We start from the raw sequence: 25898 nt of genomic DNA, 5'->3' as shown, positions 1-25898 counted from the left end.
TGTGTGTGTGTGTGTGTGTGTGTGTGTGTGTGTGTGTGTGTGTGTGTGTGTCTTCCTTAGACTTTTTTTTTTTTTTAAATGTCCTTTAACAGGAAGTGGAGCCTCGCCTCACCTGTGTGGATTCCGGTGGCCACGCCCCGAAGGCGTCGACCAATCCCCATCAGCAGGCACTCATCTGGGATCAAACTCGAACACAACGACCCCCGGCGGTCCCCCCGTTTTCACACAACCCCCCCCCCCCACTCCTCGTCTGGGATCCTCGCAGCAACACATGTAAGACCTGCGTGCATCAAAGGGAATTTCACGCCGCTAATCCCGCTTCAGATCACACACACACACACACACACACACACACACACGCACACGCACCTACACACACGTCTTCAAATTAAGCGTGAGGTTTTTGAAGTAAGACGCTGCGTTCCATTTATTCTCCACTAATTGGCCCCAGAGGTGGGGCGCAAACCCCCCAGACCAGCCATCCATCTAAAATGCGCGCTAATGAAAAGGTCTGGGGAGAAATTGACATTTTGGCGCCAAAAAAAAAAGAGAAAAAAAAGACGGGGGCGGAGCCAAGAGATATTCCTCAGCCTCGATCCGGAGCCCAAAATGCCACCGTGTCCGACCGAGGCTGCGTTCCTACACGAAGACAGACGCGTAATGAATTCTGGGAATAAAACTCCAAAAAAAAAATCAATCGGTTCTTATTTCTGTGAAATCATCAAAGTTTTACTCCTGATCGATTAAGCCCGAGTCGACTGGAACGCCTCAAATTAACGATGAAGCTAGAATGTCTTTTCAACTCCTGTTTCTTGGAAACGTTTAACATTTAGCACTCATATATTTTCATACAGGATGGAGCAGTTGAGAGATTATTTTATAAAAGAAGAAGAAGTGAGAGGCGGAATTATTTATTTATTTATTTATCTATCTATTTATTTTTTCCGATTTATTTATTTATATTTCATTTCATTTCATTTCATTTCATTTCATTTTATTTATTTATTTATTTATTTATTTATTTATTTATTTATTTAGTTAGTTATTTATTTGTCTGTCTGTCTGTCTGTCTATCTATCTACAGAATGTATGTATTTATTTATTTATTTATTTATTTATTTATTTATTTATTTATTTATTTATTTATTTATTTATTTATTATTTAATGTTATTATTTATTTATTTTTCTTTTTTCCGGACGTTAATATAACAGACTTCACACCTTCATCCCATTTTACAACATCAACAACATCCGAAATAAAATAAAAAAGGCCTGACGGGTAGACGCCAATAGGCTTGTGAGATTCCCTTCCCCCAGAATCAACATGATGAATACAATAAGAAGAATAACAAACAACGAAGGGATGAAATAAAGAAGAAAGAAAGAGTTACAACCTGAGAGCAGACAAAAGACGAGGACAATGTCTGCCTCCTCACACACACACACACACACACACACACACATTGATGGAACAAAAGTGTCCAAGGTCGCCTCGACTGCCAGAAGAGGGGATCAAACCACCAACCTTCTAAAAGGATGGACTCACCTCACCTCCGTCACCTCACGGCTCACCTTCGCTTTTCATCCAGTTGAGTTTTCAGGGTGAATATTTTTGTGTGTGATCAAGGTTTCTATTTTATTTTATTTATCTATTTTTTGACAGTGAACAAGAACTGGTGGACCGGAGTCAGCTCTCTCTCCCGCGTTGGAGGACGCTCCTTCTCCTCCTGCCTCCTCCTCACCAAGGCCTCCTATTCATGCTGTTGGAAAATCTCCCACATGTTGTCAGAGGAAACACAAGCGACGACTGTGGGCGCCTCAAAACACGTTCAAACAGAAAGAGAAAATACAGTCAATGCCAGCTGAGGGGAGAGGCTTCAGTTTATATCATACAGAACCTCCTTTGATCGCCATGCTGCACATTTGATCAATGTTTTTAGCTAAACAACTGGGATGTCCAGCAGCTGAAGGACATAAAATATCAATGACATCATGATCAGCGCCATGAAATATCTGGAAGAAATGTAGGTAATGTTGTTTTTTTTCCCCCACAACTCCAACAAATGTCAAAATAACACAAGATGCACACATGTTATGTCATCTCTGATTTAAAAATGGGCTCATAAATAGGTCATAAAGGTCTTTTTTAATAACTGATTGGTGGTAATTTGAGTAGTTATAACCAGTAAAACACAATTAAAGACAAAAAGTGGATTCTGTTTAATGTGGATGTAGCTTTAAGAATATTTCAGAATTCATCCAAATAAAAAAAAGAGAAGAAATAAAAACACCATCCACTGTGAATTATAATTATATTTTGTATTTAATTTCATCCACAAAAATGGATCGGAATTTTAATTAAACGTGTTTATCACTTTTAAAGTGGTGAAATAAAGAAGGTTATTAGAACGTAGCTCCTGCTGTGATGGTTACACACGAGCTTAGAGCGGCATCTGCTGGCCACAGGTTGAAACTACATAAATAATGAACTAATGCAGGCACTACTGTATTATTATTAGTATCTATTAAATTAGAAGGAAAGTCTGATATCCGACATCAATGTTAAATTAGTGTTAGAATTTTACTGCTCATTAGAAATAACTGTTTCCTCTAAAATAAAGCTAAATCCCTCAAAAAATAATGTTAAAAAACAAAACTCGCCGTGCCAGTCATGCTTTGGTAATCTTGGAAACGTAATTTACAGTTGGCCAATCATAGCCACTATTCTTGTTCTCTTAACCAATCAGAAACAAGTATATTCCTGGGTGAGAGTGCCGCTTACGAGTGTGAAAACATTGCTCAATCGTCAGTAGATTTGCATTGCGGCTGGATGGACGTAAACCAGGAACAGATGGTTGACAAATCCTCGCTCTGCGCAGTTGTGGCGCATGTTTTGATGTGCGCAACCAACCTAATGTTTCAACTCCACGGCGCCGCATGACAGGAGACCGAGCCGGGACGCTACACCGAAACAAAGTGGAATTAATGAGCTAATTCAATTAAAAACCGTGTGGTTTTATGTTCTAAACCACGATATTAATCCATTATTTTATCACAACATGTTCCGGAAAACGAGGACGGCGCTACAGAAGCTTCGTCATTTACGGCAAGTTAGCTAACGGGTTAGCCTGGACACCCTTCATTATGTCACGTTAGCTGCTAGCAAGACACCAACAGCGGATGTTGTGATCAAATAAGAGCTTTGATTTAGTTCAAATGTGAAAATAAAGTTGATCAAACCAAACTGGAGTCATCCAGATAACTATTGATGAATATTAGTATTATTTTTAGTTTTGGGGATTAGCTGCAGGGGTAGCCTCTTCACGTGTAACCCTATGTTATGCTACTATTTGGTGATTTTTAGCTGAATACACAGTTAGCATGTGTTTGTTGAGCATTGATCCACAAAAACAACACCTGGATCTTCTGCTTTAGTGTTAGTGCACATCTTTTAGATCCTCATTTTAATGGACGATAAAAACCCTGCTTAATCTCATAAATTGTTTGGATCCATCAGGTTTCATGGGCAGCAGCAGCACACATGGAGGCCGAAGAGCTCCTCGGCTCAGGAGAAAGCATCTCGGTTCCGACCGGAACAGAAGATCCACGGCTTCACCGTCAGAGAGGTGAGCGTCCACAAAACATCGGTGTTTCATTTGGTGCTGCCGTCAAATCGAACTAATCCTTTCAGTTACATGTTTCTCTCAGGTTTCTGCCGTCCCGGACTTGTTTCTCACAGCCGTGAAGTTGACCCACGATAGAACCGGGGCTCAGTACCTCCACGCAGCCAAGGATGACTCCAATAATTTGTTCAGGTTGGTTTTAGAAGAATTTCAGCAGCGACTTTTATAATCATCAGTTCACAACCAGACTTAACGCGTCTTCTTTCTGTCGTTCTCTTTCAGCGTCCAGTTCCGGACGACCCCCATGGACAGCACCGGGGTCCCACACATCCTGGAGCACACGGTGCTCTGCGGATCGGAGAAGTATCCCTGCAGAGATCCGTTCTTCAACATGCTCAACAGGTCGCTGTCCACGTTCATGAACGCTTTCACAGGTACGGAGTAGAATTCCACGGCTTCTGTCGTAGAGACAGGTTTGTTTGTTTGTTTGTTTGTTTGTTTGTTCGATGAGGAAGTGATCGCTTCGAATTTGTTTGTGTCTGTGCAGCCAACGACTTCACCATGTATCCGTTCTCCACGCAAAACGGGAAGGACTTCCAGAATCTCCTGTCGGTCTACCTGAACGCCGTTTTCTTCCCGTGTTTACGAGAGCAGGATTTCAGGTGAGTGTCGATCGTCCAATCAGATCTGGTGTCGTTCACTTCCTTGTCCAAGAAGTCGCTGAAACAGACCAAGAATTTTTAAAAAAGTAAGCAGGACTTCCTTTGATTGGGTCCTTATTTTCCAGACAGGAAGGCTGGAGGCTGGAGAACGCAAACCCCACAGATCCCAGCACCCCGCTGGTGTTTAAAGGGGTGGTGTTCAATGAAATGAAGGGTGTTTTTGTAAGTCTACACTTTCCCGTCCTTATTTTTTGTCTCTTTCGCACCTTTAATGACATATTCTGTACCAAATATTTAACGTGTTTTTGATTTTAAATCCACATTAATCGTCTGTCTCTTCACCCAGTCGGACAACGAGAGGGTTTTCGCGCAGCACCTCCAGAACAAGCTGTACCCGGACCACACCTACTCCGTGGTGTCAGGAGGAGAACCTCTCGCCATCCTCGACCTAAGCTGGGAGCAGCTGCGACAGTTCCACGCCACTCATTACCACCCCAGCAACGCCAGGTAGACGCACACTTCCTGGCAGAACAGGAAGTGATTGATAAACAGGCACAACTTTCGCAGACGAGACGTTCTTTCGTGCGTCTTCCAGGTTCTTCACGTACGGCGATCTTCCGTTGGAGCAGCACCTCCAGCAGATCGAAGAGGAGGCGCTGTCCAAGTTTGGAAACATCAGCCCCAACACCGAAATACCCCCCCAGCCTCGCTGGAGCAGCCCGGTGAGTCCAGCATCCATGAGGGTAAACATTAACACGCCGGGGATGAGGAGAGTCATGTGATCTGAATCTCATTGGTTCCCCCCAGAGGGAGGATCATGTGACCTGCTGCCCTGATGCTCTGGCTCCAGATCCGGCCCGACAGAACACGCTGTGTGTGAGCTACCTGCTGGGGGAGTAAGATCACGACGTGATGTCATATTTATAATATTTATGCATAAAAAAGGGGGCGGGGCCTCCTGTTTGTTTCCTCCCCAGAAGAGGCGGAGCTTTCACCCGTCCGCTCTCCTGTGTTTCCTGTTTAGCGTCACCGACTCGTTCGAGGCGTTCACGCTCTCCCTGCTGTCGTCTCTGATGATCTCCGGTCCGAACGCTCCGTTCTACAAAACCCTCATCGAGCCCAAGATCGGGACGGACTTCTCCTCCGTCGTCGGGTGCGTTCACCAAGCAGCACGCCGTGCGTCGCCTCCCCCGCCCCCCGCTCCCCGCGCCGGTCAGAGCTACCGGAGAGCCATTCACGTGTGTGTCGTAACCTTCTGGTGTGCAGATACACCGACGGAACCAAAGAGGCGTCGTTCAGCGTCGGGCTGCAGGGATTGGCTGAGGACGACACGGAGAGAGTGAAGCGCATCATCAGCGAAACCATCGACGACATCATAGAGTAACGTGTTCTCATGTTATTAAACATATGACCCGTGTCTGGATATCAGAACCATTAAAGGATGATTGTAGAATTAATGTCACAAATCTGGGCTCTATTAAGATCTCTATTAACTATTAACTATTAACTCCAGTAACATTTTATCAATTCCTTTAACTACAAACTATTAACTGTTTATTAATGTGTTATTAATATTTACTTACATACTAATTAACTCATAACTCTATTCGCTCTACTAATGCTTTCTTAACTATCCATTCACTCAGTGCTTTATCAACTAGTTAATAAACTCTATTCATGGTTAGTATTACCTTTCTATTAAGGCTTTATTAACTATTAACCGTTTATTAACTGTCTGAACGTTGTGTGGTTTGTCAGTTCTTACTGTATTCTGGTATAAAGTAAGTGACTACCAGCTGACCGGGTTGACACCCCGTGGCGTTTCTGTCTTGACTTCCTGTGGGCGGGGCTCTTCCCCTCTAACTCTCGCTCGTTTCTCAGGCGCGGCTTCGAGGCCGAGCGAATCGAGGCTCTGCTCCACAGCATCGAGATCCAGATCAAACACCAGTCGTCCAACTTCGGCCTGGCGCTGGCCTCGGTGAGTCCCCCGCCGTCCATCCGGGGGGGAGGAGGCGGGGCCACCGGCGCCCTGTTGATGCGTTATCACCTAAGTGTTTTTTTCAGTACATCGGGTCGTTGTGGAACCAGGACGGCGACCCGGTGGAGCTGCTGCAGATCAACCAGAGGGTCTCAAAGCTCAGACGGGCGCTGAAGGAAAACCCGCGTTTCCTCCAGGACAAAGTCAAGTTCTACTTCAAGGTGAGTCGTCAGGAAGCAGGAAGAGGAAGGAGACAGAAAATAACTGACCCCCCCGCCCCCCACCCCAACAGGAGAACCCCCACAGACTGACTCTGTCCATGAGTCCAGACCAGAACTACCTGGAGAAGCAGATCCAGGCCGAGAAGGAGAAGCTCCAGACGAAGGTGGGGGCTCTGTCCGAGACGGACAGGAAGGAGATCTACGACAGAGGTGCGAGTCGGCCACCGAGACCGTAAAAGAAAAGCACCTCCCTGGCGCGTCGGCGGTCACATGTTCGCGTGACTCACTTCCTGTTCAGGTCTGGAGCTGCTGGCGGCTCAGAGCGAAACCGGCGACGCTTCCTGTCTGCCGACGCTCAAAGTGTCCGACATCCAACCCACGATCGCCGGCGACGCCGTCCAGCTGGGCTCCGCAGGTACGGGACCATGTGTGTGTGTGTGTGTGTTGTGTTGAAGAGCGTTCATCTGACACTGCCCCGCCCTTGCCCCGCCCCCTACAGGAGGCGTTCCTGTTCAGTTCTGCGAGCAGCCCACCAACGGTCTGGTCTACTTCAGAGCCGTGAGCAGCCTCAACACGCTGCCCGAAGACCTGCAGCTCTACGTCCCGCTCTTCTGCAGCGTCATCACCAAGTGAGTTCACCAGCTTTTTTGTTTATTTGTTTGTTTGTTTGTTTACTCTGAAAGCTCCTAAACGTGTGTGGGCGGTGTCTCGTGACGTCAGGATGGGCGGCGGCGATCTGGACTACCGGCAGCAGGCTCAGCAGATGGAGCTGAGGACCGGGGACATGTCCGCTTCCTGGCACATCGTCGCTGACCCCGCCCACCTGGACAAGTACGAGCAGGTGTGTGTGTGTGTGTGTGTGTGTGTGTGTCGCCACAACCCGTGCGTTTACCGATCTGACCCCCCCCCCCCCGACCCCGTCTCCGCCCTCAGGGCGTCGTCCTGTCCTCCTCCTGCCTGGAGAGGAACCTCCCTCACATGTTCCAGCTGTGGAGCGACGTTTTCGACAGGTACCCGCCTCCAGCGTCACGTGACCACCGGTCGGACACGCCCACATTTTATTTTATTTTATTTATTTAATTTTTGCTTCCAGCCCCCACTTTGAGGACGAGGAGCGCCTCAGGGTGCTGGTGATGATGTCAGCGCAGGAGCTGGCCAATGGGATCGCACCCTCGGGGCACAGCTACGCCATGCTCCGGGCGCAGCGGCACCTGATCCCCTGCGGAGAGCTGGTGGAGAAGTTCGGAGGGATGGAGCAGGTGACGGCGCCACCTGGAGGTCACGTGTTGCGGTCATGTGACCAAGCCGGTTTGTTCTTACTCTCTTTTACCTCGCCGTTTGACCTCCAGGTGAAGTTCATGAAGCAGATCGCCGAGACGACGGACCTCAGCAGAGTGACCCGAACCCTCGCCCAGATTAAGAAACACGTCCTGAACCCCGACGGCATGAGGTGGGAACGCGTCCGACGTTTTAGAGCGACCTGCCGGGGTGTCTGGATGAAATGTTGTGTGTCCCCTCCCCTCAAAGGTGCGCCGTCAACGCCACGCCGCAGAAAATGTCGGACGCGGCGGCGCAGCTGGAGAGTTTTATGAAGGACGCGACGAAGAACAAGAGGGAGTGGAAACCCGTCAATCCGAACATCAGTCAGGTAGGAGCTGAGGAGGACGATTCACGCAGGACGACCAATCAGATTCAGCGTTTTTTTTAATTCCGTCTTCAGAGGCCGCTGGACCCGCTGGACGTCCACGGACCCACCGCCAAGCTCGTCTACGTAAGTCCTGCAGCGATTGGTCGATTCTATCGATTTGTCATCGGCAGATACTTTCAGTTTCGTCTCCCAGGATCCTCAGTTCCAGCCCTGGGAGATGAAGACCTTCTTCCAGATGCCGTTCGCCGTCAACTTCATCAGCGAGCGAATCCGGGCGGTTCCCTTCTGCCACCAGGACTTTGCCAGGTTCGACGTTTCTCCTCTTCGTCACGTGTCACTCGAGGTCTTCCTCAGTCTAAATGTTTCTTCTCTCTGTCTTCGACAGTTTGTGCGTCTTGGGAAAGATGATGTCGGCGAAGTTTCTTCACAGGGAGATACGGGAGAAGGGAGGAGCTTACGGGGGCGGGGCTTTGGTCCGAGACGGACTGTTCACCTTTTTCTCCTACAGGTGGGCGGGTCAAAGTTTGAAGTCCAATCTGATTGGAAGGAGTTAATCAGACACTTTTTCTTTCAAATTCTCCATTTTCAAATAGTCTGTAATCAAATCTGATTAAATTATTAATATCAAAATAAATAATATAAATATATAAATATTGAAACATTTTAGTAAAATATAATAAATAACAAATAAATAATAGAAAATATATAATTTGTAAATAAATACATATAATATATAAATATAAAAATAAATATCAATAAATATAAATAAATTATATAAATATATATAATATATAAATGTAAAATATATAATATAAATATAAAAAAATACATAAATGTAAATAAATATAAATGATAAATATATATGAATGTTAAAAAAATAAATAAAATGTCAAAATAAATTCCGCCTCTCAGGGATCCGAACTCGGATCAGACTCTGTCGGCGTTCCGTAGAAGCATAGACTGGGCGAAGTCGGGACAGTTCAGTCAGCAGGACATCGATGAAGCCAAACTGTCCGTCTTCTCTGCCGTCGACCATCCCGTCTCCCCTGCAAACAAAGGTGAGACTCCCCCCACCACCCCCACCTGTTTGTAGAGGTACGTCCCGACAGCAGCTTAGTAACGGCCGCCTCGCTTCTTTCCAGGTTTGACGCGCTTCCTGTCCGGCGTCACGGACGAGATGAAGCAGCAGCACAGAGAGAGACTCTTCGCCGTCAACCACAGAAGCCTGGTGGAGGCGGCTGAAAGGTAACGCCGCCGACGTGTTCAGGAACGTTCTGGAAGCAAAAACGTTTCTGGTGTGGGATAACCGGGTTCTGTCGTCCTGCAGGTACCTGGGGTTGGGTCAAAGGACGCGTGGCGTCGCCATCCTGGGCCCAGAGAACGAAAGATTTAACAAAGACCCCTCATGGATTGTAAAATAATCCCGTGGAGTGTCTGTAGTTTGGATTTGGGAGACGATCCGACATCAGCTGACATCTCCTTCTGTACAGATTATGTACATATTTATGAAAACGATCACATCATCCTGAAATAAAAACCTGTGTTGGACCTTTGTGATCATGGAGTCAGAATTTCATCGGATTTAATCTGATTATATTGATTCAGGTTTCAACTATTCTCTTCACAATCTCATTTTCAACCTGAAAGTTATGAAAGTACAAAAATTTTAAGCAGCGAATCTAAAAGTGAAAATCTGGTTTTGTATATTTCTACTATCTTTCAACTCCTGGTTTGTGAATTCTGAGTAAAAACCAATTCGATTTACTTTTTACAATCTAATCTGTGTAAAAATGACAACACAACCAGTTTCCGTCCCAGTTTAGAAACTCCACAATTTCACACACAATAAATGTTTTATTACTTGGTTACACAACACGTGATGCTGGCGTGTAGAAGCTTCGACACCACAGACACACAACACACAGTAAGGGGATGGAAGCACTAAACCCTCTGGAGGTCAACATGATCAGAACTGGAATAGACTATCATATACGTTTATATATTTCTATATATATAAATATACGTTTATATATTTCTATATATATAAATATACGTTTATATAGATCTATATAAATTTATTTTTTATGTAGAATTTAGAATTATTTCGCCTCTTCCAGTTCATTGAAATTTTTCCTTATTTATTTAAAGTCCTTCCAGAAAGACTCATGATGTCATTGTGACCTCATCACAGTAGAACCTCGAGATACCGCTAGTTGGCGGATGTATACAACATCAGTGAGACCGGATCTCATTCTCGTTGGAGTAAATTTGTGGCTCGTGTGTTCTTGCGACATTTGCATTTTTTTTCATTGTTCACGTAATTTATATATAATTAATTATACACAGGTAAAGTCTGTGTCTATTGGTTGATAAAAATTTGTTTTTTTTCATAATTTATGGGGTTTGGGACATTTTTTTCACAAGGTTGGAACAAATTATAAAATAACTTTAGTTATTTTAAATGTTGATAGACTTCGAGTTCTGCCACAGAACAGATTCAACTCGTATCTCCAGGTTCTACTGTAATATAACTTATAATCTACTTTATTGACTGGTGATTGGTGGCGGCGTGACGCCACTAGAACGCTCTGGCCCGGCGGGGGCGTCGCCCCTCTCAGATGGTCTCTGACGTGTCGCTCTCCCTGGGCCGGAAGCGGGTCAGGTGCTCCAGCTGGCCGGAGTCGGACACGTCGTAGCTGGTCTTGTACTTCGCCAGGATCTTCATCAGTGGGCGGAGCTTCAGCCACCACTGGTCCTTGGGGATCCTGTGGCTGAGGAGAAACCACGAGGTGACACCCGGAGAACAACACTTTAACAGCAGCCTTGACTTTAAACGTGAAAACCGTCTTACACGAAGTCGGTCTCGTCCCGAAGCTTCGCCACCGGCTGAAACACCAGAGCCCGGCGGCGCATCCCCAGCAGACAGGCGGTGTCCTCGGAGTTAGCGAACACCCGACCTGCGGGGGAAACATTCAGCGTCACTCACGCAAAAACTCACGGACGAAACTTCAACTTCCTCGTCACGCAAAGCGCTCACCTCCTTTGAAACAGTCCTTCAGCGTCCTGGTGATCCACTGGACGGCTTTGGCGGCGATTTTGGTGCTGAAGTTTCTATCGAACGGAGACGGAGCTCCTCCCTGTGATGAGGAATATTAAACAACACCATCATTTGAAGTTCCTCTTTGCATGAACGGATCGTTTTGGATCGTTTTGGACCTGCTGCATGTGGCCCAGGATGTTCTTCCTGCAGTCGAACACCCCCCGGCCCTCCTCGTTGTACAGCTGGTAGATGAAGTCCGTGGTGAAGTTCTCGTTGCAGTACTCGTTTCTAGATCAAAGAATTTGAGTTTATTTTGGGGGGTTTTTTGGGAAATACAAATAAAATAAAACCCAAACTCTCAGTGGTCCGAACGTAGAGCCCTGAGGAGCTCCAGGAATCAGTCTCACCTGAGCACTAAGCCTCTCTGGATGCTGGTCTTCATCTTCTCCGTCAGATGCTCCACATTGGCCTGCAAACCAAGCGAACCCCCCACCACCACCACACCCCCATTAAACCCAGGAAGTGATCTGGGTATATTTTGCGTCATATTTTTATCTTAGCCAAACCTGCAGTTCGCGGATCCCGAACGGTTCCTCGTAGATGTAGACGGTGTCGGCGCCGGCGGCCAGACCCCCCACGGTGGCCAGGTAGCCACAGTAGCCCCCCATGGTCTCGATGATGAAGACCCGCCGCTTGGTGCCGCTGGCTGACTGCTTGATGCGATCGCACGTCTGCGTCACACATGTTAGTTAATATTAACGTTCCTCGTGCGAAAGCAAAGACGCCAAACTAGAGCTGGAGTGATCAATAAAAAAAACGTTTAGTGATCAAATAACTTCAATCTGATTGGTGCTTTTTTCCAATCTGAAGGCAAACTTAATGGATTTTATTATTATTATTATGTAATGATCGAATTCAGCTCTACTTTAGCTAGAAATAGATTAAAGACTTTAAAACATGCACGATACCTTTAGCCAGAGGCAGCCGAGGTCAGGTGACCTGCTCACCTGGCTGAGGCCTTACCTGCACGATGGCGTTGAGGGAGGTGTCGGCTCCGATACTGAGGTCGGTGCCGGGCACGTTGTTACTAATGGTAACGGGCAGCATGCACATCGGGATGCAAAACTCCTCGTAGTTTGCCCGGGCCTCGTTCAGCTGCAGCAGGGACTCCAGGGCCTGATGATGGTGGCCGCAATACCAAGGTCAGACCACCAGGGGTCGCAGTGTTCAAAGACCCAGTCAATGTGTCCTTGCCTCATGGCTTCCTTTGTTACCATGGCAACTGACACAAGCTAAGTTGTTAGAGTAAAAAAATTTACTTTTTGCAGATACTTTACTATTCAGAATTCAAAAGCAGTGCTTGTCCTGATTGGCTCTCTCCAGGCGATGGGGGCTTTGGCTTCCCATTGGTTAAGAAGAAATGAGATGTGATGGGCGTTGACGTGAGGGGGTCAAGAGGCTCTGATGATTCCTTTAATCTACATTTAATCTCGATTTGATCACGATAACCTCCGTAAACACCGGCTGCCATTGGGCGGGGCGGAGGGGGCGGAGCTTCCCTGCAACTCTGAACCTGACGGCCGTCCGGTCACCTGCTGTTTCCCAAACAAACACAAGCAACACGGCAAAATCATGCCACAACACGCCACCGCATGCCCCACCCCCCACCCCACCCCCCTGACACTTACCTGGGACATCCGCTGACAGCTCGCCTCCGGCAACAACCAGTGTGTGTGTGTGTGTGTGTGTGTGTGTGTGTGTGTGTGTGTGTGTGTGTGTGTGTGTGGTCCTCTATCCTGGACCACCATGATGGTGTTTATGTGAAAGCAGAGGGTGAAAGTTGCGTTTCAGGTCCTCATAAGTTTTGTTGCTGAAAAATTTCCGACCCTGTAGAATTTCACTGAATTTTTTTTATTTTTTTTTATTTTCATGCAACACTTTTTGAATTTTACCAAAATGATGGACAAATTTTGAAGCAGCTGGAGAAACGTAGCCATCTCATCACCACTGTTAGCTGCTGTTAGCCTAGTTAGCGGTGGCGCTAGCGGCCCCCATTGGGGCCTTAGCTTGCTTAAAGCTAACCTGGTTGTTACAACGAGGATGCGAGCTGTCCATCAGCGAAGCCCCGCCTCCGACAGGCTGGACTGCACCCGTGTGTCGGACACACGCACACACACACACACACACACACACACACTCAGACTCACATCAGTAATGGCGTTCAGAGCGGTGTCTGAGCCAATGCTGAGGTCTGACCCGGGGATATTGTTGGACACGGTGGCGGGGACCATGACCATGGGCACGCAGAACTCGCTATATTTGTCCCGCACCGCCGAGAGCTCCAGGAGCCCCATGTAGGCCTGCAGCGGTGAAAGGCAGCGTCTGATTGGTTGTTGAGGACGGACAAACAGACGGTATGAGGCGTGAGGACAAAGTCATGGGGGGTGGCGGTGCTGTGTCACATGACCAAACTAGTTAAAGCGCGTTTAAAAACTGATGTTACTTCCACATCGCCTGCTAGCCAGAGATGCTAGCCTGTGATGCTAACTGATTAGCATCACAGGTTAGCTAACAAGCGCTAAACGCTTTGCAGAGCTGCAGTTGAGCACATGTTCACATCACGTAAAGTCATTTATCCATCATTAATTATTATATATTGATTATGGGGGAGGTGGGCGGAGCCTCAGAGACAATGGTGGGCGGGATGAATGAAGGAATGGGAGGGGTTTACTGAAGCCAAGCGGAGCCAGCCAGACCAATCAGGATGGACAGTGAGACTGAGACGAAGGTGTAGCTCGACAGACGGACAGATGGAGAGACAGACAGATAAAACAGTCGAGTGGTTCTGATCGAGTTCTGATCAAATTCTGGTTGGGTTCTGATAGAGTTCTAATCAAGTTCTGATCTGGTTCTGGTAGAGTTCTGATTGGGTTGCAATCACGTTGTCATCGAGTACCGATGATGTTCTGATCGGGTTTTGATCGAGTTCTGACCGATTACTGATTGAGATCTGACTGAGCTGCGAGTCAAAAACGAGTTTATGCCATGCAGCCAATAGAAACCTGCTGCTGAGTCATGTGACCCAGAAACCTTTTCCTACTGCAAGTTTGATGTTGGTGTTATTGTTCGGTATCCATCGTTTGGTTTAAGTCCATTTTATAACTTTTTTTTTTTTAAATTATTTTATTATCGCAGGTTTGACTTTGAAGCTGAATCAGTAAATTGAAGCTAATGTTTAATAAAATGAAGAGAGAGGAGGGAACTGGAACATTAGAAAACAAACAGAACCAAAGAGAAACAACACACCGGTGTCGGGTTCATACCTCAAAGCCTCCGATGACCAGCAGGGCGCTGATGTTGTGGATCCGGAGCTGCTCAGCGATCTCCTCCAGATGTTTGCCTGGAAGGGTTCTGGGAACAAAACAGAACCGGTCAGAACCGGACAGAACCAGACAGAACCGGACAGAACCAGTTCAGTTCACAAACAGGATCAACAGAGCCTCTGCAGTGTCTCCCGTTCTTTGGTTCCACCAACCGTTTGGTTCCCAGCAGAGACCCGCCTTGACCGGTCCAACCACCAACATCCCCCCACTTGATCTCCTTGATCTGACCAGAGAGAACCAGAGAGGAAAGAAGTGAGGAGTCGACCAATCAGAGGCCTCCGTTGGCTTTTATGTATCATGGCATCCTTTAACTTATTAAGCCCATAATTTAGTAAAACAGCCCAGTTCACAGCGGTTTATACTGGTTTACACAAGTGAGTCCTGGTTTACACTGGTTTACATTGGCTTATACTGGTTTACATTGGTTTATAGTGGTTTACAGTAGTTTATACTGTTTTACATTGGGGGGTTTTATACTGGTTTACAGTGGTTTATACTGGTTTGCACTGGTTTATTTTGGTTTACATTGGTTTATACTGTCTTATATTGGTTTATACTGGTTTACAGTAGTTTGTATTGTCTTACATTGGTTTTTTTATACTGGTTAACAGTGGCTTATACTGGTTCACATTGATTTATTCTGGTTTACATTGGTTTATACTGGTTTACATTGGTTTATACTGGTTTATAGTAGTTTATAGTGGTTCACACTGGTTTATCGTAGTTTATACTGGTTTATAGTGGTCTATATTGGTATTCGTGGACCATTAGTACTGTATACAGTAAGTCCAGATGGAATCACAGCATTCAGAAATTAAGATACTTGCAACAGACAACCGACAAACCAATCACATTTTTCCACATGTTAACAAGGTGCACATGTAACCCAGAAACCCAGAAAGGTAAATGTGATTGCATCACGTGAGTTTTATTATTTCAAGATATTCTTGTTGTTGTTGAAAATCCTGCTTTCCTTTCAGAGAGACACGATGAGCTCCTTAAGCATTCCTTATCTCGCTCTTCATTTTTAGAAAAGAGTAAAAAACTTCTGAATTTTTCAATTGGGAATAAGAATCTTCTCTGCCGACCTTTTCAAGGGCTTTGAATACGAGGGTATTCTCTCTCACCTGTCCCTTATACAGTCCCTCGAAGCCGTCGTTCACAGCAAACATTTTGTGTCCTTCAGTGATTCCAACTCTGACAGCCGAACGGACGGCAGCGTTCATACCTGCCGCCGGCGCGCCGACGTTCATCACGGCGACGTTAAAGGAGCTCTGTGGGCGACAGACCAGCAGTAAAATGCAACACACCTCCAGCAGGAGCATCCATCAAGTGATGACGACGGTATATCACAAACTTCTAAAGGCGATGAAGACAAGCAATGAGACTGACACAAAGAACACTAAATGTTACTCCTTTTTACCTTCAACCAGCCAAAAATTGTCCTATAAATTATGAATAACTGCCGTCTGCGTCTGGAGGTCGGTTTGTTCGGCCCGATAATACATCATCATCATCATCATCATCATCATCATCATCATCATCATCATCATCATCCTCATCTGCTGAGGAACAAGAAGAACCAGCAGCAGGCAGCCATGACCTCACATGCAAAAGACCACATGCTGCTAAAGATGCAGCGAAGCAGCAGCTGGGTCCCCATGGCAACGACTGAAATGTTGGACTGCCAGTTTTCTAAAGTTCCATTTGAAACTGTCGCACTTAAAATGTGAAGAATCAGGAAATAAACATTCGATCATGTATGTAAAGGTCCAGCTTGTTTTCTCCTATGAAACGGATCAACTTGGCGTCGAAGTCGCATCATTTGAAAACATCCCAACTGACCTTCATCTGCCATGAAGCGCTCAAGCAACTCTTCTACTTCTAAGCAAAGCGATGAAGAATTAAAACTCGGCAGGCAGAGTGACGGAAAAACGACTCCGACGCTGGCATTTTGTGCCGCTATGATAGTTTTAGCTGACCTAGAGTCTGCTCTTCATCACACACCTCCTCCTCTCCCTCAGGACAAGCAGAACAGACTCTGTTAGTGTCACAACATTAGTGCAACACCTGACCAGGTAGTACCTTCAGCTACCGGATCTCGGAGCCGCTGCTGGAGAGATTAGAAGCATTTAAATTGCGACAGTCTTTCTTTTAATTTGGTATGCTATATTTTGGTTTCTCGGTTGTCATGGTACTCACCTTTGGGAGTTCAGAATCAGCCTTCCGATTGGACAGGAGTCTGTAGGTGATCAGATTGTTTTCAAAGCTCCTGCAGGTAAAAGACGCAAAAGACAAAATCAGGCAGAGATGACAACCCGTCTGGAATCTGTGCCGCAGTGATGGAGTCATGGAGTAATAGAGTACCTGCCGCGTAATCTCACTGCCTCTTCAAACTTCTTCTCATCCATGACCTTCTGTACCTCCTGGGTCTGATGGTCACAAAAAACATCCACATCATTCACGTGCATGCTTGTTGTTGTAATTCAACGTGAAACAACATGCTTTCATATTATACTAGTCATAATGAGAATAAGCTGACACCAGTATTACGCTCCTGTCTCTCCCAACTGAACACACACTCACCATCTGCACACACTCCATCAGAGGTAGTCGGACAGACTGGTTGCCAACCAGGGAAACAACACAGGCAGGAGTGTTGGCAGAGGCCTCCAGTAGCGCCAGGACCGCCTCCACGCCCATACGACTGGCCTGCAAAGGTCGTTTAAAGATCAACGCGGAGCAGCAGAGTGTTTGCAGCATCAGCGGATTAACATGCTAGGCTTTAAAAGTCTGAGGAGGTTCGGTGCATTTTATCCTCTTTGACCCACAGGGTTAAACGTAGGGTTAGGGTTAAGACAGGTTTATGGTTGGGTGAGGATAGGATAGGATAGGATAGGATAGGATAGGATAGGATAAAGTAAAGGTTAGGATATATTTAAGGGTAGGGTAAGGGTTAAGATAGGTTTAGGGTTAGGATAGGGTTAGGGTAAGGACAGGGTTAGTGTAGGGTAAGGGTTAAGATAGGGTAGAGTAAGGGTTAGGAGAGGTTTACAGTTAGGATAGAGTTGGGGTATTGGGTGGGATAGGGTTAAGGTAAGGGTTGGGGATTCGATAGGGTTAGGGTTAGGATAGGGTAGAGTAAGGGTTAGGATACGTTTAAGGTAAGGGTTAGGACAGGGTAACAATAGGGTTACGGTTAGGGTTGAGGTTTGGATAGAGTAAGGTTTAGAATAGGGTTAGGTTAGGGTTGGGTTCGGGTTAGGATAGGTTTAGGGTTAAAATCTCTCTGTTGATTAGGGGTACCTACCAGGATCCTATCAAAGGCAGATGGGGTCCCACCTCTCTGAACGTGGCCCAGGATAGTGACCCTGGTGTCAAAGCCCAGGCATCGCACCACAAGCTGGATGAGAACCAGGTCGATAGTGAGAACAAAATTTTTATATTTCATCACACTTGGGTTTTCCAGAAAAATCAAACAGCGAGGTTGGAAACATGAGCACATGTCAACCAAATAAGCTTTCATAAAAGTAAAATAAAAACTTAAGACCTTCCAGAACCAAAATGGATCATGGAAGTGCAAATAATGTGACAACAGACAGAGGGGAAAATCATGCTGAATTTCTTCTGTCATGTTAGCAAATGCATGCAAACGTCAACTGAAGGTGAAATGGTGCAGGTCGACACTGGTTGGGGTACAGGATTAAAACATTTCTAAATGCTTGAAGGTCATGAAGCATCACCACACATGGAAGTAAATATAAAAGAAATATTGAAACGAACTCGCGTGAAAGCAAAGAAAAAAATACTGCAAACCACAAAGACATCCATGCCTTTGGAGGAAAGTTGGGGGATCCATGACATGACCAGGTGTCGCCACCATACTTACATCCTTGATATAATCAGGAGTTATTGCTTTGTTGTGGCAATTTATGGCTCCCTCAGCTACAATTATAATGTTCAGTCTTTTCTTATCAGCACGGTTCTAAGGGAATATAGAAGCAAACGCATGTGAAAACATGACAGAAAACATTTTGCATTGCCAAAAGCTGGAGCCAGAAATATGGAATAGTTAAACCAGGTTCTTCTGAGGTGATCAAAGCGTAGAAACTAAAGGATAAGTGAAGAATAACTGCAGAGAACAACATATTTCTGGTGGTCCAGCTTCTGGTTCCCCTCTGCTTCAGTCTGAACTGAGCTCTACTCACATCTTTCACAAACTCAGAAGTAATGGCTCGTCCTTGTCTGTCAATGGCACCTTCAGCAACTATCATAATGTTCAACCTGGAACCTCGAGATCGGATCTGGACGATGACAAACACACTGAGCACGTGAAATCTACTGGAAATATGTTAAGAACATACCGTACCATAATGGTTCTGTTAAAATGGCAAAGGTGTGACTTATAAAGGGTAGTGCACTGGACGTCTAGGAACACTGAGAAGTAATTCAAAGATTGTGGGTTTGAGACCCATCGGAGTCAGTTTTCTTTTAAAAGATTGTTTTTAAAAGTGTAGATTGACCAACAAGTTGTTCTTGCCTGAATACATTTTTGGTTAAAACAAGTTGGGATTTTAGTTCCTTTGGCTCAGGATGGAGGACTCCGGCCTTCAAAAAAATCCTAATTCTTCATAAGTGTATACTGAAACCACCTGGCTCTGTGGCACAATGGATAGTGCGTTGGACTTCTAGGAATATGGTTGCAAAGTGATTCAAAGGTTGTGGGTTCAAGTCCCACCAGAGTCAATTTTCTTTTAAAAGGATTGTTCTTAAAAGTGTAGATTGACCAACAAGTTGTTCTGCCTGATTACATTTTTGGTTTTATCAAAAATGTAAGTCTAATTCCTTTGGCTCAGGATGGAGGACTCTCTACTTTAACAAACTCCTTTTTCCACCAGTATAACAAATTGGCAAAGGTGTGACTAGACTTTCTTGCCACCTGCGTCTGTGGCACAATGGATAGTGCATTGGACTTCTAGGAGTATGCTTGAGAAGTGATTCAAAGGTTGTGGGTTAAAGTCCCACCAGAGTCGATTTTCTTTCAACAAGATTTTTCCCAAAATTAACGTTGAGATGATCTATTGAGGAACCAGTTGCAACGATCTCTACCATTAGTCAGTGGATTGCTCCCCCTGGGCTTTGGTTGAGCTACCTCCTCAAGCGAGAGATTCTTTGAGACTTTTCTCATGTGTGACAGGAAGCTAGCCCATGAACAGTGTGTTATTTGCAGTAATGCCCTTTATATGAGCAGAGCCTGAAGGCAAAGTCTTGAACAATCAATCCGTGTTTGACTTTCCTCAATAGTCATGAATGAAAAGAATATGTTCCCAGATACCACAGGCCACCACAAGGTTTCCTCACAGGGTGAGGAGCTCAGCCGTCTAAAGGGAGCTCAGAGTAAACCGCTGCTGTTGAAACGACTCAGTCGAGGCGTCTCCGGCTTCTGATCGGGCACCTCTGAAACAACTCCCTCTGAATTAATCTGGACAAATCCAAGTAAGACGCGACCCGGGTTGCATGGAAATGCCTGACACACATTGTTGATGGGTATTTTGTCAAAAATGGGAAATACTTGACTAGAAGCTGCCGTGACCATCTCTTTGGCATTTGGAAAGGGCAGTTGGGCATCAAGTCACGCAGTCAAAAAGTGCTTGGAGGGGTCAAATCAGACCGGAATAGGTTTTCATGAAACAAGATTGACTTTAGCAAGCTTCACCAACTCCTCACTCAAAGGAAGCAAAGTATCGATCTCAAATCGATGACACTAGACTTAACCAAACACAATGTTGTAGGATTCAGTCCCACAAGATTCTCTTTTGCATAGAGAGAAAATCTAGATGCAAATTGTTTTCGGTATTCTTGTGCAAAGGAGTTGTTACAGCATTCATTATGTGGCTCTGTGGCATAATGGATAGTGCATTGGACTTCTAGTCATAAAAATAAGAAGTGATTCAAAGGTTGTGGGTTCGAGTCCCACCAGAGTCGGCTAACTTTTCATATCAGATATGAAAATGGATCCTGAGATGGACGAGTGACTCAGCTTACAACCACCTCTGACACAACGTATTATACATTCAACTTTCAATCATGCACTAAAAAAGTGATTTGAGGGTTTGAGACCTACAATAGTTGAAAGGGATTGTTTTGGGGGGTTTTGTGTACGTTGACCATAACGTTTTCTTCTGAGTAAATTCTGAAAAAAAGCAGGATTGTGATTTTAATTCCTTCAGCATAATCAGAACCGAAATGGACACGACATTGGACTCTTAGTTGAAAGTGAGATGTGATTTTGGTTTGAGTCCTACGAGAGTCATGCGGACTCCTACATGTTCATCAGACCGGTTTGTTTGTTGTGTTACCTCGGACAGTTTTTGACACATGTTGTCCTCCCAGCCATCCTCAGGAGGCATTTCTGGGATAAAAACCCAGTCTGCTCCACAAGCCAGGGCGCTGACCAGGGCCAGGTATCTGCACACATTTCAATAACTGTATCATTTCTACCGCCCCACAATTTACTTCAATATAGTTTGTTTAGCTAATGAGATTGAGACTTTGTGGTGGTATTTGAGCCCTAAGGAACATCCTCACTCTTACTGTTGGGTTCTTTTTTGGGTCTCCAGCTATGTTATATCTCTTTGTGACATACAATAAAAGAAATGGAAGGACTTACCCACAGTGCCGACCCATGACCTCCAGCACAAATGTCCTCTGATGGCTGGAGGAAAAACAAAAGTCAGACAGAAGACAAAGCCGTCAAACGGTCTTTGATGTCATCGGGACATCGAAAGACGAACATGTGAAGGTTTTCCCGTCGAATTAAAAGACTATCCTCTTTATGTCACTCCCAGCTATGTCATGTTTTGCGGTTGTAGCTGTATCTCCATTAGACCTGGCTCACCTCTGAGCTGTCGTCATGATGGCGTCCACCACCTCGATGATCCTGTGCAGGGCGGAGTCAGTGCCGATGGTCATGTCAGTGCCACAGAAATCGTTGTCGATGGAGCCCACCATGCCGACGATGTGGAGCACCGAGTTACGTCGGGCAGCTTCCTCGCTGATCAGGCCTGAACGGCGACAGAGGAGCGTTAGCTTACACGACGAGTCACACGCTACAAAGAGCCCGGAGGCGTAGAGTCACCTTGATGGCGAAGCTCATCCAAAAGGCCGCTCCACTCCTCTCTGAACAGGTTGGCTCCGGTCAGGCTTCCGTCTCCACCAATCACGCACAGGTTGGTGATGCCGCGCTGCACGAGGTTGTGCGCAGCTTTCAGGCGCCCCTCGTGGGTTCGAAACTCTTTACAACGGGCGCTGCCAATGACGGTGCCACCCTGGGGTGAACCACATCACATTCTGACATGACAGAAGTGTTTTCTCACTTTTTTTTCCAGATCTTTTTTAAAGGTTTGTCTCTCTGGGGTTAAGAAGTCTACCTTGAAACACTGCTTTTAAGTTAGAGACCCCAACAAATCATCAGATCAGAGCACCTTCTTGTGGTACAAGTCGGACTCCAGCTGGTTCTTCATGCTACTCTTCATTTAAAGGGTCATTTTTTAGCAAGACACTAAACGTAATTCATTTAAGATAATGAAAGTCTGGCTGTGACAAACAGCAAAAAGGTCTAATTCAATCAGAGCCTCATTTGGCTCAGAGCTAAAGGCTAACATGCTCAGCAGACAGATGCGTGACCTGCTCACCACTTGCAGCATGCTGGAGACGCTTTCCCATGTGGCCTCCTCGATGTTGTCCCCACCGTCCACCATCCCCTGGTAGCCCTGACAGGAAGTACAATCATGGGTCAGTCGCTCTTTCTCAATAAAACAACACCAGACTCAGGTTAGGGAAGCAACCAATCAAGAAACAGGCCGGTGGATAAAGGAGGCTGATGATGATGAAGGTGCAAACAATGAACGGTGAAATCAGCTCCAGACCCCCAGGGGCCTGGAGCTCCAAACAGAGTCAAGACTCACCTCATGGATGAAGTAGACCTTTGCCCCCACATAGATCCCCATCCTGACCACAGCCCGGACCGCCGCATTCATACCTGGGGTGGGGAAAAGAAATTCCAAGGTCGTCATGGAAACAGGATTCCCTGCGGTGATGTGTTCTACATGGTGTTCAAATATACATATTGAAGTTCTGTGCAAACGTGAAGGAGGAGCTGGAAACCTGGAAGTTTGTTGAAGTTAAAGAAAGTCTTTTGTACAAGGGTTAAAAATCAGAAAGTAATTTTGAAATGTACAATTTTATCCAGCTTTATAATATTATTGTTTAGCAGTCGCAATTTTATCATTAAGAATGACAGACATTGATCAAAAGTAAGATCTAGCTGAGCTAAACTAACTGAGCTTACTGTCAGTCTATACAGACTCTTAGATCACGTTTCTAAGTTACACACATTAAACCAAAGAGGTAATCTTTTCACCAGCATTGTTTGTTTGTTTGTTTGTTTGCAGGATTACAGTTACTTATCGACAGAATCCCTCAAGTTTGTGCCAGAAGAAACAACATTAGGAAGTGATTACCATAAATAATTCAAAACTAAAAATGCTGAAGAAAAAAAATTCCTGGATTTGAATTCTATCGATTCAGATTTTATTTTAAAAAAAAAAAAGTTGTTTGCTGTTGACAAATCTTTCTGGCAAACAAACAAACAAACAAACAAATAAAAACAACAAAAAAAAGCTTTGGAGGTTCTTATGTTTGTAGTGACTTGTTTGTTTGTTTTAGTAGTGTCTTGCTTCCTGTTTTGTGCTTTCCTTTTCAATTTAAAATTATTATCACTAATTAATTAACTGATAAATTACAACAATTATTTGCGCCACAGGAGAAAACATCCCAATGATGTTTGTCATACATCATGTCACTTTCAAAACATTTTACATCACTATTTGTATTTTGTTTACAAAAATCAATTCCATCTTATTTTTAGACGCAGACATGCGGCTCCTCACGTAGGACCAGAACGCGGACAGGAAGTCAAGACATTTGCTTTTCAAAATAAAGGCGTAGCAACTCAAATTTACTTTCGTTTATTTTATTATGAAAATACAGAAGAGAGAAGTGAGTAGTTCTACTTCCTCTAACTTGACACTGGTCCTCTCACGACTCATCCTCCGTGATGAAGAACACGCGTTCCACCAGCCTCTCTCCTCCATCTCCGAGTTTAACTTCTTAATGTCTCAGCGGTAAACATCCCAACTAGAAAGATTTTATACATCTATAAAATAAACTTTTTAGTCCTGATTTCTTCAATTATTTATTTTAAACAGTCTATCTTTGCATTAATGGTGCAAATATTTGAGTTCTATATTGTTTAAAATAAATAATTGATATACTGTAACCCCCGCAGCAAGGTCAGTGTCTTCAGACCGAACGAAAATATTTTAGTTATGAATCATTTAGTGAATAAATTTGTCCTAATTGCGCCGTGGATGATGCAGAAATGCACCTCTTTGGGAGGTGGAGGAACATCCCGTAAAATAAAATGATGGGGGGGAAAAAAGAAAATCAATTTCGAATGATCCGCTGATGATTTGCTGATATTGGTGATGTTTTGCATGTTTTGCAGATGTTCCATGTGGACATCTGGATGATTGTTAACATTATTTCATCATTAGTCACTGGAAAATCACAGAAAAATGATGAACGAATTAAAGAACTGTTGCATAACCACCATTCACACTCATCTATCGACCACTGATAAAGAAAACAGAGTCCTGAGATGCAGAAAAAATAATAATATAAAGATTAATTTATTTTTTATTTCACAGACCGAGTTGTAGCTTTTTAAAAAACGCACACTTTAAAATGTTCAGGGGAGAATTTAATTGTAACGTGATGATTCCTTTCTCGGACAAGCCTCAGGTTGCACATCATTAATCAGACATTAGCTGTGAGGCGTCTGTTATTACTCCAGTTCAATAATTTAGGTTTTATTTAACCTAAAAAAAAAAATCATTTTAAAATATAGGAAAGGTTTTATTACCTATATCGACCATATAAAAAAAAAAGAGGATTTTGTCTTGTCAACATAGTCCAACGCTACAGTCAGTAAATAAATAAATAAATAAATAAATAAATAAATAAATAAATAAATAAATAAATAAATAAATAAATAAATAAATAAATAACACAATGTTCTAAAACGAGGACAGACGTCAGCTGACTTTTGGGGTGACAGGAATGGAACGCAGCCCCTGTCCGATAATGGACCTGTTACCTTGGGCATCTCCTCCGCTGGTCAGCACAGCGATGGATTTACCAGCGCCGGACAGATTCTCGAACAATTTCCGGGTGTCTTGCCGCTTCGGTGCCGCCATGTCCGTCATTGACCCTCCGTTGCCGGCCAGAAATAAACGTCAACGAGCCCGCGGTGGCGACTGAGTCGGTGTCGGTACCTCAGGTAGATGCTGGAGCCGGACTGCAGTGGTGGCCGCCCTCAGGACGCACGGACACGCCCCCTTCGAGCAAAGATCGTATATGAAGTAAGATGACTCCGACAGAATGTATGCGTTTACCTGATAGCTTTTTCTAAAGCAAAAAGTCGGAGCGGTTTGAGGGTGTTATGAGAAATACTTATATAGTAATCATATTTGTACTTATGAACAGATAGATTGAAATATATACCGGATTTAATCAGGTTTTTCAAATATAAAATATCTGCAATGTCATGTTTTGCTCATTTATCATCCCGTTTCCCCTTTGTAAAATAGATCAGAGTGAGACCTCTTCACTTTTCTTTACCTCCTTTTTGCTTCTGCGAGTCTGAGTCCACTAATAGCGCCGGTGAACCAATCAGTGAAGCGATGGTTTGACTGACAGCTACATTGACCAATTAATGTGCAGCTCACGTACCACGCTTTTAATCCTCAACCAATCGCAGCCGAGGGGAGGGTTTTTAAGTATGAAATTATTTATACGCTTGTTTGAATTCATTGAGAAGTGTGAAGACGAGAAGATGAAGTGTTGAAACGGCGAGATAAATCGATATAATGCGAACATGTTAGATTAAAATAAGAATTATGAAACATAGAATTGAACACTAAACTCAAATATTTAAAAATAGTTCTGTGGGATCTTTTTTTTGAGAATTTTGTCATTTCTGCTTATTGAATTAAAACTTTTTATATTTATCCAAGCGTTACAAACTCTATAAAACAAAGTTAGAACATTCATGAGCATTCATGAAGTTCATGACCTTGAGATATCATTTCCAAGTTTATCTCAACAGCTCAATCTTTATACCAACACAGAATGGCTTCATGTGCTCTAAGTCAACAGTTGTGTTTCATAATAATGTATTCATGACAAAAAACCTTTATTTAACAGTAAACTGGAACAAT

General features: G+C 44.5%; 2 protein-coding genes and 2 non-coding genes across 7 annotated transcripts; 3 read left to right on the top strand and 1 right to left on the bottom strand.

Annotated features, from left to right (window-relative positions):
- The first annotated feature begins 2930 nt into the window (after positions 1-2930).
- Positions 2931-9685, top strand: pitrm1 (pitrilysin metallopeptidase 1). The gene is made up of 27 exons (XM_068340233.1): positions 2931-3107; positions 3519-3627; positions 3710-3816; positions 3907-4058; positions 4172-4286; positions 4412-4508; positions 4633-4793; positions 4882-5008; positions 5094-5182; positions 5311-5439; positions 5553-5666; positions 6168-6264; positions 6351-6485; positions 6557-6695; positions 6784-6900; positions 6985-7114; positions 7206-7326; positions 7419-7495; positions 7579-7744; positions 7835-7935; positions 8013-8133; positions 8206-8256; positions 8327-8439; positions 8519-8641; positions 9046-9191; positions 9276-9378; positions 9461-9685. The coding sequence occupies exons 1-27, from the start codon at positions 3061-3063 to the stop codon at positions 9552-9554; spliced, it is 3081 nt and encodes a 1026-aa protein (XP_068196334.1). The 5' UTR covers positions 2931-3060; the 3' UTR covers positions 9555-9685.
- A 335-nt stretch (positions 9686-10020) lies between these two features.
- LOC137611996 (ATP-dependent 6-phosphofructokinase, platelet type-like) lies at positions 10021-24965 on the bottom strand. Of its 4 annotated transcripts, none has more exons than XM_068340272.1 (22): positions 24776-24965; positions 22524-22597; positions 22251-22328; positions 21695-21884; positions 21455-21620; positions 21227-21271; positions 20916-21024; positions 18765-18860; positions 17867-17959; positions 17143-17268; positions 16924-16988; positions 16759-16828; positions 15684-15830; positions 14709-14779; positions 14497-14584; positions 13381-13533; positions 11740-11904; positions 11581-11642; positions 11350-11461; positions 11171-11270; positions 10985-11090; positions 10021-10904 (listed from the first exon to the last, which is right to left on the bottom strand). In XM_068340272.1, exons 1-22 carry the CDS (start codon positions 24882-24884, stop codon positions 10748-10750), a joined length of 2382 nt encoding a protein of 793 aa, XP_068196373.1. In that variant the 5' UTR covers positions 24885-24965; the 3' UTR covers positions 10021-10747. The 4 variants fall into 4 exon arrangements, with proteins under 4 accessions (XP_068196373.1, XP_068196374.1, XP_068196375.1 ...); XM_068340273.1 differs by lacking the exon at positions 13381-13533 and adding an exon at positions 12197-12349; XM_068340274.1 differs by lacking the exon at positions 18765-18860 and adding an exon at positions 18446-18541.
- Positions 19211-19302, top strand: trnar-ucu (transfer RNA arginine (anticodon UCU)). The gene is given in 2 exon segments: positions 19211-19247; positions 19267-19302. It is a non-coding gene; the product is annotated as a tRNA-Arg (tRNA).
- Positions 20450-20541, top strand: trnar-ucu (transfer RNA arginine (anticodon UCU)). Its single transcript is given in 2 exon segments — positions 20450-20486; positions 20506-20541. It is a non-coding gene; the product is annotated as a tRNA-Arg (tRNA).
- Positions 24966-25898: the final 933 nt, after the last annotated feature.

This window comes from Antennarius striatus, chromosome 18 (genome assembly GCF_040054535.1).
Source record: "Antennarius striatus isolate MH-2024 chromosome 18, ASM4005453v1, whole genome shotgun sequence".
Classification (NCBI taxonomy): Eukaryota; Metazoa; Chordata; class Actinopteri; order Lophiiformes; family Antennariidae; genus Antennarius; species Antennarius striatus.
Note: the sequence above shows the minus strand (reverse complement) of the source record. Positions and strands in the feature narration are given on the sequence as shown.

Excerpts from the sequence above, each read along its gene's own strand:
- pitrm1 (XM_068340233.1), top strand. The coding sequence starts at position 3,061 with ATGTTCCGGAAAACGAGGACGGCGCTACAGAAGCTTCGTCATTTACG. Across the intron at positions 8,134-8,205 it reads TCAATCCGAACATCAGTCAG|AGGCCGCTGGACCCGCTGGA; the intron begins GTAGGAGCTGAG and ends TTCCGTCTTCAG. Across the intron at positions 9,379-9,460 it reads CTGGTGGAGGCGGCTGAAAG|GTACCTGGGGTTGGGTCAAA; the intron begins GTAACGCCGCCG and ends GTCGTCCTGCAG.
- LOC137611996 (XM_068340272.1), bottom strand. The coding sequence starts at position 24,884 with ATGACGGACATGGCGGCACCGAAGCGGCAAGACACCCGGAAATTGTTC. Across the intron at positions 15,831-16,758 it reads CTGATTCTGAACTCCCAAAG|AGCTCCTTTAACGTCGCCGT; the intron begins GTGAGTACCATG and ends TGTCGCCCACAG. Across the intron at positions 13,534-14,496 it reads TGGTCATCGGAGGCTTTGAG|GCCTACATGGGGCTCCTGGA; the intron begins GTATGAACCCGA and ends TCACCGCTGCAG.